Genomic DNA, 17,275 nt, shown 5'->3' with positions numbered 1-17,275 from the left:
TCGAAGATTTCTTTTATCATTTGTTCATAAATCAACCTTTTCTTCACAGTGAATACTGCATTTGAAACTATTTTGTTTCTTATAGTTGAAGTCGAAAATTGAGCTTAGTCAGACAACCATTGAAAACCAGGAAGCACTTGACAGCTGCTAGCATGGAACTCGTTAGCAGTTTGCACCTACTACCATATCGGTGACGAGACGCAGAAGTGATGGGTCTCATAGCGAATGACTATCACTTAGACCACTGAGTTGACCTTTTAATTGTTTGTATTTCTTAATCCAACAAATTGGAGATTTTTAGCAACCATTTAATACCCATGGCGGGAAACTGGATCACATCTAATCCTCAGTGTAGTCGTCAGCGCGCATAATTAAGAAGTTACATACTATAATGAAACAGCTGTTCACTGCCTCTTGCTTTTCAGTAATTGTGTAGCTAAGATCCTTTCGCCATGAAAACTATAGAACTTAACATTCAATAGATGAGCTTCGATCAATGAATGCTTCTACTTCAGAAGTAAATATCATCTTGGAAGATATGTCAATGCCAATTTTCCAAAATATCGCTTATTACAATTTAAGTAGAATCGGATAATGATTGGGTTCGAACTATATGAATCAAGCATTAAATTTCAATTTTCGACTTTACGGCAGCTTCAAATTATTCGATTCAACGGATGGTTCAATACTCCATAGTCCTTTCATTTATTCTATTATTGATTTAGAGAGACAATTAAAGGTAAGAGTATCTAGCGAGAGAAGATGGATATGTACCATATACACCATACATAACTGACTGGGTTTTTTCGATCGTAAATAAATTAGTCGCAATTTATATTTATGTACATAGTTTTACTCCATGGACTGACTTTAGTTAGACTACCATTGAAACTCAGGAAATACTTGACAACCAGTCCGTCCTCCTGTGGGACTCCTAAGAGGCCCACACTCACACCCTGGTACGTCCTCTACTTGATAACGGCAGAATATGATATGCAACTAACAGCACTCGAACGTGTAGTACCTCATAGTCGCAGATCAGAAGACAGAAGAAGCAGGGAATGTGATCACTGGGTAGAATCAAAGATTTATTGGCTATAACGTCATTACAATTCAGCCAATCCACATCGAGGCAAGTTATGCTATTGTCCAATCGCAGCGTGACACGTTGATACACCAAAAGGCTCTATCAGGTTGTGATTGGACGGAATCTCTTTGGCTCCTTTAGAACCTCTGAAGGCTTCGTCGTGCTTTTCGAAGCCGCCCCGACACAACCCACCACGGGATAATGAACAGAACATTGAGATTTCATGGTTAGCGGTTAACCTTCAGGTCTCTGGCTTTGGATCCAGTTAATTCGCGAAATTACGAGATCATCATCTTATACTGCCAGTGTTATTCACTTCATCCCAGATATGTGAGACTCCGCTGGCCGCACGTTCCCACTAGAACTCAAGAATCACCACTCAAAACTATAACAAAGATCAACAGATCTTAAAACCAATCATATTAACGAAGGCTAATATGTTCGTTATAGAGTCTATGATTCTTAGTTTAGGATAAATATACATCATGAAAGAACACTTCTAGACAGTATACTACTTAAATTTACTATAAATCTTTCTATTTACAAAAACACAACAAAATGACTTACTGAGTTGTACGCGGTTTTTCTGAGAATATACGCAGCATAAAATCAGCCTCTTCATTTGGTTGAAATGTTGACGGGATAATTGCATATCGTCCTGTATCTAATCTATGTCGACCACATACTTCACGTAAATTGATAAATGCTGGTGAACGTGCAACTGATGCATTGTATTTGAAAAATTTCATATCCAATGTACCTTGTTGTTGTTCCGGTAACTAGATAATTGTAAGCCACAAAATATAATGTGTTCAAAAGTTACATGTATATTTAAACAAATATGTACAGCTGATCAATAGCTGAGTAGTGACCGATGTCATAAATGTCTAGTCCTTTAATGTTGACTGAATTCTATTAGACAAGTTTCCCTATAACTCCTATTCTAAATGAATCACCATCATATGGGGCAGCGTTTTATTTAAACACATAAATATTGGTACAAGGGGGCATCAGATATATATGCGCCACACAAATCTCATTTGATTTGTGTGAGAGATGTGATACTGCCTGAGTGCCCAAACTGAAACAGGTGGTTTCCTAAGGGGGCCACACACGGAGCCTTCGATCTAAAGATCTGATCCATGAAGCAGTGGAGTATCGTGAGGAGATGCAGCCCCAAGATAGCCGGCGACCAACAATTGATTCATACGGCATTTGTTCCTTCAGGATACTGGAGCCAGCCCATGTGTACCGTTGATTTGGAATGAGGGTTTTCCAACTCCCCTAGGTGAACTTTCCGTATCCACCAACCTGGTTAAAGCGCCGGACATTCGCTTTTCATCCTCTCAATTTCGTAAACAACAGTAATGCTGTGAGAAGGCAGTGAGTAAGACTTCCTTTGCATGTGGACTATGTTTTTATGTTAGGTGGCTAACAGAAATTTCCGGGAAACTTTGAGCATAGGTTTCTTGTTATTCGGTACTCATTAGTTACATATGGTGCAAAGCTCGTGTTGGATAATTGAATTCATTTTATTATATTAGTACTGTCAACAGGATCTTTAATGAGAACCAATAAAATATGCTGCGGTACTGTAATTATTAGCTTGTCACCATCTACAATAATCATTAATTAATCAGATCTTAAAGAATTAAACACGAAACAGTTTCCTTTTAACCTTTTCGGCCAACAGACATCGTATTATCTCCATTGGTCGATGATTTCCTTAAACTAAGGTAATCCAAATGGATAGACTATCTATTTGAGCACTATATTACTCTATATTCGTAAGTAGTATAAAATGTATCATGATTGTTTCTTGTTTCGTACAAGTTGTTACCCGCCTATTTCAATAAATCTGTCTCAACGTTGATACCGGTGGTTTCTACTTTCTCATCTCAAGCTTACTTTCCCTATTGTACCTCTTTAATATTAGTTGATTTCCCCATTTACAAAACATGGTAATACACTTCGGGCTCATTGAATCACTTATGGAATGATTATAAGTCTAAACTGATGAAATTACGCAAAACTTTATTATTGCTTGTGCTTCAAGAACATAAAAGTAAACCATAAATTTATGATGACTGAATATTCAAATGAAACCTCTTTAACTTCGACATATTTCATTTAAGATTCTCTCACATATAGTTAATCAATATACAATCTCATTGTTGAATTTTTGTCTATTGTTCCTCTTCATTAAATAATCATTACTAGCCTACTAAAGATGGCAAAATCATCTAAGTTAATCATTATTCAAATCTTCGTTAATATGTAATCTTGTTTCTTGGTTGAAAATTATTGATTAGCGGAAACTATTGTAGCATGACTTGAACTGTTCCACTAGAATATATTATGAATATATTGAATCTAAAATTTGATTTCCTGGCTCTGTTCTCCACATTTGTTTGCAGACTGAAATTGATTAGTTAATCCTTCTTTTTCCCACCAATATTCGTAAACTTTATCAATTCTATCATTATAAGAATGTTCTTTTTATTCAGCTGTTGAGTATACAAGAAGGAAACCATATCTCTGAAGACTGTAGAGTCATATATACCATGATGATTATTGATTAAGTTTGATAGTAGACAAGATTTCAGTGAAAATTGAATGCAGAAAGGGTTTTTGTGAAGATTTCAGTATTTTCGTAGTTGAAATCATGAGTCAATTGAAGTTAGACCATCAAGGAAAACCTGGAAGTATTGAATCTCGCGAGGCGAGATTGTGGATGCGCACTGCCACTGAGGAGTCCCACAATAGGACGAAACGACCGTCTACTGCTTCCAGGTTTTCCATGATGGTCTAGCTTCAATTGACGCATGACTTCAACTATGAAATATACTAAAATCTCCACAAAAAACCCTTCCAATGTCATTAATCTATCTTTGTAGATTTGAAAAATCCTATTTCAATATTGTCCATACTTACTTAACAACTATGTGCTTACTCAAAAGTAAACAACTTTATATTTGTCCTCGATTATTGACATTTTTTTTTCATTTTAATAAACAACTTGCTTAATCATATGATTCATCAGGAATATTGGCAACAACAAAATAGATTGGTCACATGATCTGTTTCTCATAGAGTTAATAATGGACATAAGCGATCGATCTTATAGAATGGCTATTGTTTAACCTTGAGTAGTTTGGATAAGTCAATAAACACTTATGTACTTCAAATTAGAATAAATAATAAGGTGTGCACATTTGTGAGGAAGCAATTACACAATTTCGAGGGTATGATGAGACAATGATTTATAGACGAACCAATCAGATTTAACATAACAGAGTTCGAATTTTCGGCGTGAAATTCACTCATCGATTTGGCATTATAGCTGATGTCAGTTCGTGATAAAAACCCTAAATCTAATTGGTAACCTTAACCATCAACTGTTAATTATGATACTTATTTTTCACACAAGTTTATAACCCTCATTTAGTCCTAGTTGCTAGGTGAACATTTTCAAAGTCATCTTAATATTGTTCAAAGAACGTCCATAAATGATAGTTCCATTCAACATGAAATTAAGTGAATAACATTTTTTATACATCAATAAAATAAATTATAAACTAATTAAAACAACACACCGTAAGATCACAATTGATTGATCACTGGGTGGTGATCGTTGTCATGCGTACCAAATCCTTCTTAGTGCTGATCGAATGCTATCGATCAAGTTGCAGTGTGGCCATGTTGCAAGGGGCAATGTGGCAATGCAGCCCGAATAGCTCAGTGGTAACGTCTCTAACTGTGAAGCTAAGTGACTCGAGATCGAATCCTCCAGGGAGCACCAGTTCCCTCAAGATTACAGGTACACCTTGCTGACAAGTGCCAAGTAGCATGAAACCCGGGTCCAGGGTTTCCTGTTGACCACCTGCAACCACCATCACACCGTAAGATAGATGGTGTAAATTTGAGTATACAATGTTACATAATAAACAGGACTATTGACTTTCATATTAAGTAATGATTGAAATGGATTCTATACTACTATGTCCAGTGATAGATCATCTACAACAAGATGATACAGTTAACCTGTTTGAAAAACTTTACAAACTTCATTAAGCCTAAGATGTTTTTTACTTTAACCTAATATTGTGATCATATACATATGTATAGTAGATTATATAAATCAATGGCAAACAACCTCAGTCTTCATGGAAATCTAAATAACTTAACCTAAGTATTAAAGACCTGTTGTAATCATCATATCAATATTTAGTACTGTGTGACTTTATCCATAATGATCTTTCTAGCTAGTGAAACTCTATGAAATACTTTACCATAGATTAAAATATCATGTCATTGACATCTTCCATTACTGAACTAAAGAAGAAACATTGATACATCAGTGAATAGATACAGTGAACCAATTTACAGATTGAATTCAAGTTTAAGACTTAAATCACCCATCGATTAGTTTAACTTCAAAATTCAGATCATCTCCTAATCATTAATTTCAACATAATAAAAGTTCATTATACCATCATTTCTACACAAATATACATCCATAACAATTCAAAAGTACACAGGAATCGGTACAAATGAAATAAAAAACAAAAAAACGAACCAATACTTGGATTCACAACACCACTGTCAAGGTCACGTTTCCCATATATTATACACATACCTTCCTACAAATTACTATGATTATTCACTGTAATCACCTACTTCGTTCCCACAAATTACTGATCTTACTAATCGAAATATATTTGGTCAATGAATGAAACCGAAATGCATATTAGCATTATTATGTAGAATTGGAGTTGGAAACTATGATTCAAAAGTGGTACTACTGTAGTGTGGTCTACTTATATCCATATAAGTAGTATACGGTGATGGTCAGACATAGAATATAGTTTTGGCAGAAGACCAATAAGAAACGAACACGAATGAAGCGCAATCGGTACGAAAATGCATTCGATTGTAACCCAACCAGTGTTTTGTTCACTACACTACCATATGCATCTGATTGATTTATTCACTACACAAAATACATCAAATCTTAAACCAAATAGAACAACTTTCATTTTAACTAATCAAATGACAAGATTTGATAAACAATTCAATTTTCATAGTTGAAGTCATGTGTCAATTGAAGCTAGACCATCATGGAAAACCTGGAAGCACTGGATGGCCGTTTCGTCCTATTGTGGGACTCCTTAGTAGCAGTGCTCATCCACAATCTCGCCTCGCGAGATTCAATACTTCCAGGTTTTCCTTGATGGTCTAACTTCAATTGACTCATGATTTCAACTACGAAAATACTGAAATCTTCACAAAAACCCTTTCTGCATTCAATTTTCACTGAAATCTTGTCTACTATCAAACTTAATCAATAATCATCATGGTATATATGACTCTACAGTCTTCAGAGATATGGTTTCCTTCTTGTATACTCAACAGCTGAATAAAAAGAACATTCTTATAATGATAGAATTGATAAAGTTTACGAATATTGGTGGGAAAAAGAAGGATTAACTAATCAATTTCAGTCTGCAAACAAATGTGGAGAACAGAGCCAGGAAATCAAATTTTAGATTCAATATATTCATAATATATTCTAGTGGAACAGTTCAAGTCATGCTACAATAGTTTCCGCTAATCAATAATTTTCAACCAAGAAACAAGATTACATATTAACGAAGATTTGAAGCATGATTGTTAAACAAGCTTAATATTCAATGATTTAACACAAACCTAATAACCTCATTTATCCAGAGTTCATATATCATTCACTGACAAAATAAAAAAAACCGTCAGGTCCACTCAAGTTCACCATCCAGCAAACCGTATCTTGAGGGTTAAAATCGAACAGAAATTCTATGAAAAGATGTACATAAAATGAGCACTTCTACTCTATCAGAACAGTGTTATTTGAATAATACTTTATGTTTGCATAGTTGAAATCATGAATCAATTGAAGCTAGATCACCATGGAAAACCTGGAAGCACTAAACGGCCGTTTCTTCCTATCGTGGGACTTCTCAGTGGCAATGCGCATCCACGATCCCGCCTTGCGAGATTCAGTGCTTCCAGGTTTTCCTTGATGGTCTAGCTTCAAGTGACTCATGATTTCAACTATGAAAATACTGAAATCTCCACAAAAACCCTTTCTGCTTATAATACTTTATGTGTAATCAAACTTATAATATCTCAACATTATCGATGATAACATCATTTAATATAACTATCCTTACTTATTTACTTCTACTGTAGTGTACAGAACACGACTGGGGACAATCGAATGTAATTAGACACAAATTACAGACTATCTCAGTAAATTCTGAAAACCATACAATGGACAGTTAGTTTGCAAATTAACAACCAATAGTCTCAACCTTCACTGTTTCTTCTCTAATTCCATTGTTCGTGCATTTTCCTACCGATTGCGCTTCGTTTCAGTTCTTTCCTTATCGGTCTTCTGTCAAAATACATTCTATGTCTGACCAACACCATATACTACTTATATGGATATAAGTAGACCACACCACACTACTATCAATAAATTCAGTAATATTTATATGTAACATTCATCCAATTGTATATAAATAACTTACTTTATAAATAGCATAACCAATAGTTAGTAGATCAGCACCTTCTCGTCTCATTTTTCTTCTATTCTTTTGCATTAAACCAACAATTAATGTTCCTTTATTTTCATCATCATCTTCATCTGGATCTTCAACAGTTACTACATATTGTGGATTTATCCAAAATGTATCTAAATGATTATTTATATGAGTAAGAAAAGAGACAAGTTAGAGTGTTTGAATGGAAACAAGACAAAACTAATATAGTGTAATATATATTCATGCTATCAGTTCATGAAATCCCTAATTCATAGAGGTGCAGACTTTGATTAAATTGGATCAGAATCAGTTGAGAAAGACATAGTTACAATCATTTTTTTATTCCCTTAAATCTTAAGTTTTAACAAAGTTTTATAAATTTTATTACAAGAGTCTATTCATTTTTCTCGAAATAGGTAGTTTTCTTAGGGGGCCACACCCGGAGCCAAAGATCTGATTCACAAGGCAGTGGAGCATCGTAAGGACATGCAGTCACATGGTAGACGGTGACCAACAATTGATTCATACGGCATTTGTTCTTTCAGGACCGTGGAGCCCATGTGCACCATTGGTTTGGAATCACGGTTTTCCAACTCCCCTAGGTGAACTTTCCGTATCCACCAACCTGGTTAAAGCGCCGGACATTCGCTTTTCATCCTCTCACTTTCGTGAACAACAGTAGTGCTGTAAGAAGGCAGTGAGTAGGACTTCCTTGTCAGAGGCTATATACGCGTGACCATATGAGAGCATTTCGAAAGGGAGAGCAGACTTTCCTCACTCTCGGCCGTACCAAAGCATTCGGGGGAAAAAGTTATCCACTACACAAATCAAGACGAATAAATCAAATGAATAACATGTTATAAGAGATATGTTGAACTGATAAGTTGTGAACTATGGATTCAAAGCATTTCCAGAGCAAGATCTAAAAACTGGATTGTATGGAAATAAATACTCTATTACAAGTTGTCTAAGGTTTCAAATACCATCCAGTTGATTCATTCAATGTGAGTTTTATTTGTCAAAACTTCAACTTCCAAAATCATTACTTCTAATCTTTCCTCTAAATAATTGGAACCATGCTGACAAATACTTCGGCGGATTAAAAATCGGTATATCTAGAATAGTACAATTAGTTGCTGGTATGAGTTTAGTGAAATCTTTCATTTGAAAGAAACAGTGTCGAACAACATTCCAAATCTTAGTCATTTAAACATAACACTTTTTTAAAACGCTCTTAACAAAACAACGATCAGGTCTTAGTGTGCTAGTGTATGATATTTTCAAAAGCTTTGCCAATAATAACGGTGAAATTGTATAGTTTTGCTAAAAGTCAAGCACCGAACATCTTCCAAAATAGCAAATAATTTATTATACTGAAATCATTGAACTTAATGATCATCATAACGAAAAAGTGAAATTGGTGTAACTAGTAGTCGCCATAAGGATTCCTAATTGATTAACCGATTTATCTCTCAGAATCAATGACTAAATTCGAATAAATATATAATTCAAGAACAGAACTGTCAGAAGACTGAATATATATGTGAATGAATTATGGAAGTGAAACTGTCATTTATGTATTGTTATATCCCGTGGAGAATTATGAATGGTAACTTTGAGGACTATTTATGAACCAATATGATATGTATGTTTCCTATTGTATAGTTGCTAAGTAACTTACCCATATTCATATTCATGTTTCCTTGATTATGAGCTTTATTTTAATCAATAGACTATTACTGTACGATTTACCATTCCTGAGTTATATTCAGTCTATTAATTACTGTTCCCCCTAATCACAGCCACATTCGGCCAAATCTTGTACTCATGTTATTTTCTTCTTTATGGTACGATGTGGTCTGTATGTTTGGTATATAAGCCCAGTATGTTTGAAATAAACAACTAATACCGCAAAGGCCGTTATTGGTGTTCTGAACTTGACTGGCTGGGCTAGGCAGAAACCAGGACTGATAAGTACTCTAGACTGCTCATACAGATTTTGTGTCTCATTGCTCTGATCGATAATTCACTGCTCTCCAATTGGCAGTCTCATAAGGTCATATATTAACAGGGCACGCACTCATGCACTCGATATAACATTTACAAAAATATTTAACCACGTAAATAATCTATCAATAAAAGGTTATGGTAATTTAGTTGGAAAAGTTAAATGGAGTTCGGTTTTACATTGAAGGTCGCATCCGTTATGCATCAATTTCCGTCAGTCTGTCATTGAAAACAAAAGAACGCCTGATTGCTATTTTCTCCTAGTGAGTGACTACTCAAGAGTAAACACCCACGACCTCACCACGGTCATTAGGCACCGACTCAATGACTAAGCGCTCACTGAGAAACGTGTAAGTAATGGGATTGATTCCTACTGAGGTCGTAGATGCTCGTTAGTGAGGTGTCTCATACTTGAACGAAACATGTTTCTACTGTTTCCTTATATTTATTGGTACCTCAACGGAGATAAATCTGTGTCGAACACAGTCTACACCTAGAAACAAAAGTCAAAAAAACCAATATGGATTCATTACTGTCTCCATTATTATCAATTATATTGGGCTTATTGAGTTTCACTTGAACTGGAGACATGTTTTCAAGTATCTTGTAATTTAGCGTTTCATTTCAAAAAAGGGGGTAAAAAGGTTTTATTCAACAATAAAAATAATACTGACTTTCATCTTACCAAGAAAATTACGACATCCACCAGCTGATACACGTCGCTGCCAACAACCTTCTTCAATACACATTTCCCAAACACGATTTCCGTCCATTTCACCCATAGACTGTGGTCCAAGATGACATATTTCAAGTTTTTCATAGTTTGATATAAAATCCTGATAAGACATCCTAGAATAAAGAAAAACATTTGTATCAGAAGAGGTTTTTGTGGAGATTAAGTATTTGCATAGTTGAAAGCATGAGTCAATTGAAGCTAAGACCACCAAGGAAAACCTGTAAGCACTGGACGGCCGTTTCGTTCTATTGTGGGTTCGAATCTCGCAAGGCGAGGTTGTGGATGCGCACTGTTGAGGAGTCCTACACTAGTGACTAACTTCAAGAGATAATTTCTGGAGTTCTAGTGAGAAGCAGTGACCAGTGGGGTTCAAACCACGTCTGTTGTGAGATAGAAACTCACTGAAGACAATCGGTAAACGGTTGCTCAACTTCGTGGATTGGTTGAAGTTAGAAACTAACACCATCGGACGCCAGCTCAGTGGTCTATCGGTTAAGTGCTCTGGCGCGAGACTGATAGGTCCTGCGTACGAGTCTCGCGTGGCGGGATCGTGGATGAGCATTTCTGGGTAGTCCCACAATAGGGCCAAAGGGCCGTCCAGTGCTTACAGGTTTTCCTTGGTGGTCTAGCTTCAATTGACTCATGCTTTCAACTATGCGAATACTAAATCTCCACAAAAACCCCTTCTGACATTCGATTGTCCCCAAACGGTGTTCTTGTTCACTACAACTGGAATATCAGACTATTTTGTAATTACCGTTTACCGAATTTAGTACAAATCTGGAAAGCATTACACATAACACTAACCCAATCGGTAAAGTGGTTCACACTAACCTATAATGAAACACATTATTCATTACTCTAGTTTTTGTGAGTTATATTCCAGAATGACCTTATAGAAGATACAGATTAACTTCACTTAAACCTTCTTTAATAAATGATAGAGCAGTGAGAATTTTCTGGTACCTGAAAATCATTCAATCAACCTGAAGTAAGAGAATTAAATAATCTCATCTATTTGAAGACGCTTACAAGATTCATTATCTCAAATGTTTAGTGTGATAATCAAGATACACGGTGAAACAGCTACTCATTAGTAGTGAGCATCCACGACCTCGCCTCGCGAGATTCGAACCCAGGACCTATTGGTCTCATGCCAGAGCACTTAACCGATAGACCACTGAACCGGCATCCGATGGACGAAACGGCCGTTTGGTACTTCCAGGTTTTCCCTGGTGGTCTAGCTTCAATTAACTCACGCTTTCAACAATAAAAATACTAAATTTCCACAAAACCCCTTCTGATAATAATAATACTCATTAGTAGTTTGGGTCAATAGTTACACCATAAAATGGGTTAGGTAGAAAAAGCTTGAACCAATGACTTCCAAGTCCATGTCTGAATGGTATGCACACTTTTGATATGACCTAACTGTACTGAATTTGTAATTCATGTGTAGTGATGTGGCAATGCATATTGCTGAACTGTCCAGAACCAAGATGAGCCTCCAAACAACACTACTGTTAATTGTTGGATAAAGTAATTAGTCCATCTCTTCAGCAAAAACTTTCTGAAACTTGTCCTCAAATGAATTTCACCATCATAGTTATAACCAGCAATATCATAAATACAATTGAATATTTCAACAACAATAAATAAATATGTTTTATTGGTAAGCAAAGATGGATAGTGGCTAGCAGGGGGTTCCAGGAAGCAAGCTTAGTCATATTTGGGACTCGTCGCTGGATGTAACTGCATCTCAGAGTTGATGTTCACTCTAGGACTCGAACCCAGTACCTTTCGCTTCAAACGCCATCGCACTATTCACTCAGCCACTGAGTCCTGATAGCCACTTGCTTGTGCAATGGGGTGAAATAGGACGAAACGCGCGTCCCGGATTCCACTGCTAGCCATTATCCATCTTCGCTTACCATGCTTTTGAATTTAAGCTATATCAAGGCAATACGCACAGTATGCACCTGTGTCAATAAGAGACTGACCAGTTGAAGTCCTAAACATCAATGGAAAGATTCAAACAAACAATACTAATTTGAATTTAATATGTTTTATTAATTTACCAAAATTCACCATCATCATCAAATGTTAAACCAAGTTGTTGTCTTTGTTCTGGTGATATAAGTGACCATTCTTTTGATTTATCACTCCATGCACCTTTCCATTCCGATTCATCACCCCATGGATTACGTACACGAACTAATGGTATTTTACCAGTTTTGTTTGGAATTGATATATCTAACTAAAATGATAAATGGAATACAAATACACTCTTAAACTGTTAACATGTAAACATGTAGAAATTAGGTTAGTAAGCTATGTATTATCTAAAGGTTGTATATAAGAATATAGTACAGGAAGAAAGACAGATATGAAGCAATTTTAATCTCACGGTTTACGGGTAGATAAAGAGTGTATACACCTGCGCCATGGTGATCGATTCTGAGCCATGTCACCCACAGTCTCCAACCAATAGTTACGATAGTCACGCGGACCCCAACCAAGTAGTTTGCATCTACCAACATGGCTCAGACTAGACGTTAGTGAATTCAAGCTCTGATGTCATGTTTTGGTTTGGCCGCCCCTAACTCTCTTCTAACCATCGCCAATACTAGTCAGCATAGTGCGTCGTACAATAACCTATAATCGTTAATAATGTCTGAATTTTTTCATTATTGATATTCAAGATTTGTCAGTTCTTCGTTGGAATATCCTGTGTGGCGCACAACTAGACTTAGTAGTACATTGAATGGTAAATTAGTGTTTGATGCAGAAGGTACTTGGTTCAATCTCTAATGTGTACATCAACATTCATGTGGAGACGAATTCGGCTGCCAGTCGTTTACGCAAAATACTCAACATTCACTGGATGGATAACATCAGCAACAGCCTTCCGTGGGAGAGGACAAACCAGCTTCCAGATGAAAAGGAAATCAGGAAAAGACGTTGGAAGTGGAAAGGACATACACTATGGAAATCACCAAACTGCATCACGATGCAATCCCTAACTTGAAATCCTGAAGGGAAGCGGAAAAGAGGATGGCCAAAGAACACATTACGCCGGGAAATAGAAGCAGATATGAAAAGGATGAATAGCAACTGGAGAGAAATGGAAAGAATTGTACAGGACAGGGTTGGATGGAGAATGTTGGTATGCGGCCTTTTCTCCTCCACGATGGGGTAACAGCCGTAAGTAAGTCAGTAAATAATCATCACTTATCAAGTAACAGAAATAAATCATATCATTAACCTTCTTCATAGATTTGTTTCCATAATCAATTATCTTGACTAACTAACTTTTACTTTCAATGAACAGTATCACGTTATACAAAACTTATCTATAAAATGACAAAGGACAATTTAGTCATTAATTTCAACATAATAAAAGTTCATTATACCATCATTTCTACACAAATATACATCCATAACAATTCAAAAGTACACAGGAATCGGTACAAATGAAATAAAAAACAAAAAAACGAACCAATACTTGGATTCACAACACCACTGTCAAGGTCACGTTTCCCATATATTATACACATACCTTCCTACAAATCACTATGATTATTCACTGTAATCACCTACTTCGTTCCCACAAATTACTGATCTTACTAATCGAAATATATTTGTTCGATGTATGAAACCAAAATGCACATCAGTATTATGATTATTATTATTAGTAGTAGTGATAGTGCACTGAAAGAAGAAAGTGGCATAGCGAACAGAGCCAACACATGAACGAATTATTTAAAGGGTGGACGAGTGTAGTGTGGTCTACTTATATCCATATAAGTAGTTTATGGTGAGGGTCAGGCATGGAATGTATTTTGGTAGAAGATCGATAAGGAAAGAACTGAAATGAAGCGAAATTGGTAGGAAAATGCATGAACAATGAAATTAGAGAAGATGGATTGATATTTACAGAAGGAACAGTGAAGATTGAGACAATTGTTTGTTATTTTGCAAATTAACTGTTTACTACTGTATGGTTATCAGAATTTAGTGAGATGTCGATTGTCCCCAACTAGTGCTTTATTCACTACAGTAGTATTATGTAGAATAGCAGTTGGAAATCATGAATCAAAAGTGGTACTACCACATGCATCTGATTGATTTATTCACTACACAAAATACATCAAATCTTAAACCAAATAGAACAACTTTCATTTTAACTAATCAAGTAATAAGATTTGATAAACAATTCAATTCCCATGGTTGAAATCATGAGTCAATTGAAGCTAGACCATCATGGAAAACCTGGAAGCACTCGACGGCCATTTCGTCCCATTATGGGACTCCTCAGTGGCTGTGCGCATCCACGATCTCGCCTCGCGAGATTCAGTGCTTACATATTTTTCTTGGTGGTCTAGCTTCAATTGACTCATGCTTTCAACTACGAAAATACTGAAATCTCCACAAAAACCCCTTCTGCATTCAATTTTCACTGAAATCTCATCTACTATGAAACTGAATCAATAATCATCATGGTATATATGACTCTATAGTCTTCTGAAACATTGTTTCCTTCTTGTATATTCAACACCTGAATAAAAAGAACATTCTTATAATGATAGAATTGACAAAGTTTATGAAGATTTGAGGGGGAGGAAAGAAAGAGTAAAAACAATTTGAAGTGAATTATGATAATAAATCGTTTTGTAATCGAAGACGATCCCTTACCGGCAAAAATGACTGATAGTTTCGCTGTAATCTAATGAATTAAGACATATAGAATGATGAAGCCTAGTAGGCCCTTCTGGAGAAGAGTGCTACATCGAAGCAGAGCACAACTACCGGGGTGGGATAGCTGTTTCTACACTGCTTACGCAGAATCATTACATAACACTGACAACCCTTTTTTTGTTTTTGTTTGGGCAGACTCATTTTTTTACCACTCTTTTGAACCCTCAATAGTTATGCAATGACTTTTTGTAGCATTCGTAATCGTTCTCGGGTATTGGTAGAGTGGTTGATTAGGCCGATCTCCATCACCCAGGTTACCGCTCACGTTAGTTCATGGAAACAGTCCCATGATCCAGGAGGCACGACAAGGACGTGTGAGTCGGATTTTGAATTCAGAGGATTTATATAATCTTAGTTGACGTGAACTAACATGATAATTGAAACGGATCTTACAATCATCAAAGTTTATAGAATTTAAATCACATATTCCATCAGTCAACTGTACTACTGAGAAGCTCTAGTTAAGATTTTGTTTGTTATCTAGGCCATACAATAAATATGATGTAAGGGGATTCATTATATTCCACGCTTAGTAATCATAGCAGGCTTTAAATTCAGTTAAGAAAAAAGGTTGACGGTTCTTGAACTGTAAGAAAAATGGTTTAAATAAGGGAATCAATGAATCCAGGACGCGCTTTTAATCTTATTTGGTACTCCTCATCTGGAGGTACCAACACTCCAGAGTTGATATTCACTCCGGGACTCGTACTTTGTATCATTCTCTTCAAACAGCGCTATGCTATCCACTTAGCTACTGAATTCAGTTTGCCGTCCACTTGCACAGCGGGTGAGTTTTGGTTCAATTTGACATGGATTTGTTTACATATATGCCAACCAAAACTGATCAACTTTCAGACAAAAATGTAAACAACAGTGTAGTTCAAACTATATCAGGTTGTACGAATATTGGTTGTTTATTTGTCCATACATTTGATATTCATTTCCCACTTAACAGAATTGTTCATGTTCATACAAATAAATAAAAATATATTTGGTAATGGTTGTCATAGTTGTCAATATCATACGGAACTCCTATGATGGACTAAACTGCCAAATCGTCCATGGAGGACAACTCACCGACTCATTCGAGGTAAAGACCGGTGTTAGACAAGGTTGCTTAATCTCATCCTTTCTCTTTCTCCTGGTGATCGACTGGATCATGAGGACGTCAACATCTGGAGGAAAGCACGGGATACAATGGACAGGTAGGATGCAGCTGAACGATTTAGACTTCGGAGATGATTTGGCTCTTCTATCGCACGCGCAACAACAAATGCAAGAGAAAACGACCAGTGTAGCATCACCTTCAGCAGCAGTAGGTCTCAACATAAACAAAGAGAAAAGCAAGACTCTCCGATACAACACAACATGCACCAATCGAATTTCACTTGACGGAGAAGCTTTGGAGGATATGAAAACCTATACATATCTGGGCAGCATCATTGATGAGCACGGTAGGTCTGATGCAGATGTGAAGGCGCGGATGGGCAAAGCAAGATCAGCATATCTACAACTGAAGAACGTCTGAAACTCAAAACAATTGTCAACCAACAACAAGATCAGAATTTTCAATACGAATGTGAAGACAGTTTTACTGTATGGGGTGGAAACCTGGAGAACTACGAAAGCCATTATCCAGAAGATACAAGTGTTTATGAACAGTTGTCTACGCAAAATACTTCAGATCCGTTGGTCAGATACTATCAGCAACAAGTTGGTGTGGGAGACAACAAACCAGATTCCAATGGAGGAAGAAATCAGGAAGAGGCGCTGGAAGTGAATTGGGCACACTTTGAGGAAATCACCCAATTGCGTCACAAGACAAGCCCTCACATGGAATCCTGAAGGCCAGAGGAGAAGAGGAAGACCAAAGAACAAATTACGCCGAGAAATAGAGACGGACATGAGGAGAATGAACAACAACTGGATAGAACTAGAAAAGAAGACCCAGGACAGAGTGGGTTGGAGAATCTGGTCGATGGCCTATGCTCCATTGGGAGTAACAGGCGTAGGTAAGTAAGTAAGTCATAGTTGCACAAATTCTCAGCGAATATCATAAAATTTAGTATAAATATCGAATTTATATTTACATTCACTGAATATTAT

The 17,275-nt window shown here is 36.4% G+C and overlaps 1 protein-coding gene across 2 annotated transcripts in view; it reads right to left on the bottom strand.

The window, feature by feature from the left end:
- Smp_089460.1 (family C2 unassigned peptidase (C02 family)) overlaps nucleotides 1-17,275 on the bottom strand; it is a gene marked incomplete at both ends in the record, with an annotated part of 77,421 nt that overhangs the window by 33,506 nt on the left and 26,640 nt on the right. For both annotated transcript variants that reach the window (XM_018795323.1, XM_018795322.1), the window contains 4 exons: nucleotides 1,655-1,866; nucleotides 7,657-7,820; nucleotides 10,361-10,524; nucleotides 12,490-12,668. In XM_018795323.1, coding sequence (XP_018649646.1) covers nucleotides 1,655-1,866; nucleotides 7,657-7,820; nucleotides 10,361-10,524; nucleotides 12,490-12,668 — 719 coding nt within the window. The remainder of the gene's footprint in view (nucleotides 1-1,654; nucleotides 1,867-7,656; nucleotides 7,821-10,360; nucleotides 10,525-12,489; nucleotides 12,669-17,275) is intronic.

Source organism: Schistosoma mansoni, chromosome 2, assembly GCF_000237925.1.
Source record: "Schistosoma mansoni strain Puerto Rico chromosome 2, complete genome".
Classification (NCBI taxonomy): domain Eukaryota; kingdom Metazoa; phylum Platyhelminthes; class Trematoda; order Strigeidida; family Schistosomatidae; genus Schistosoma; species Schistosoma mansoni.
The sequence above is the reverse complement of the archived record's forward strand: the minus strand, read 5'-3'. Positions and strand labels throughout refer to the sequence as shown.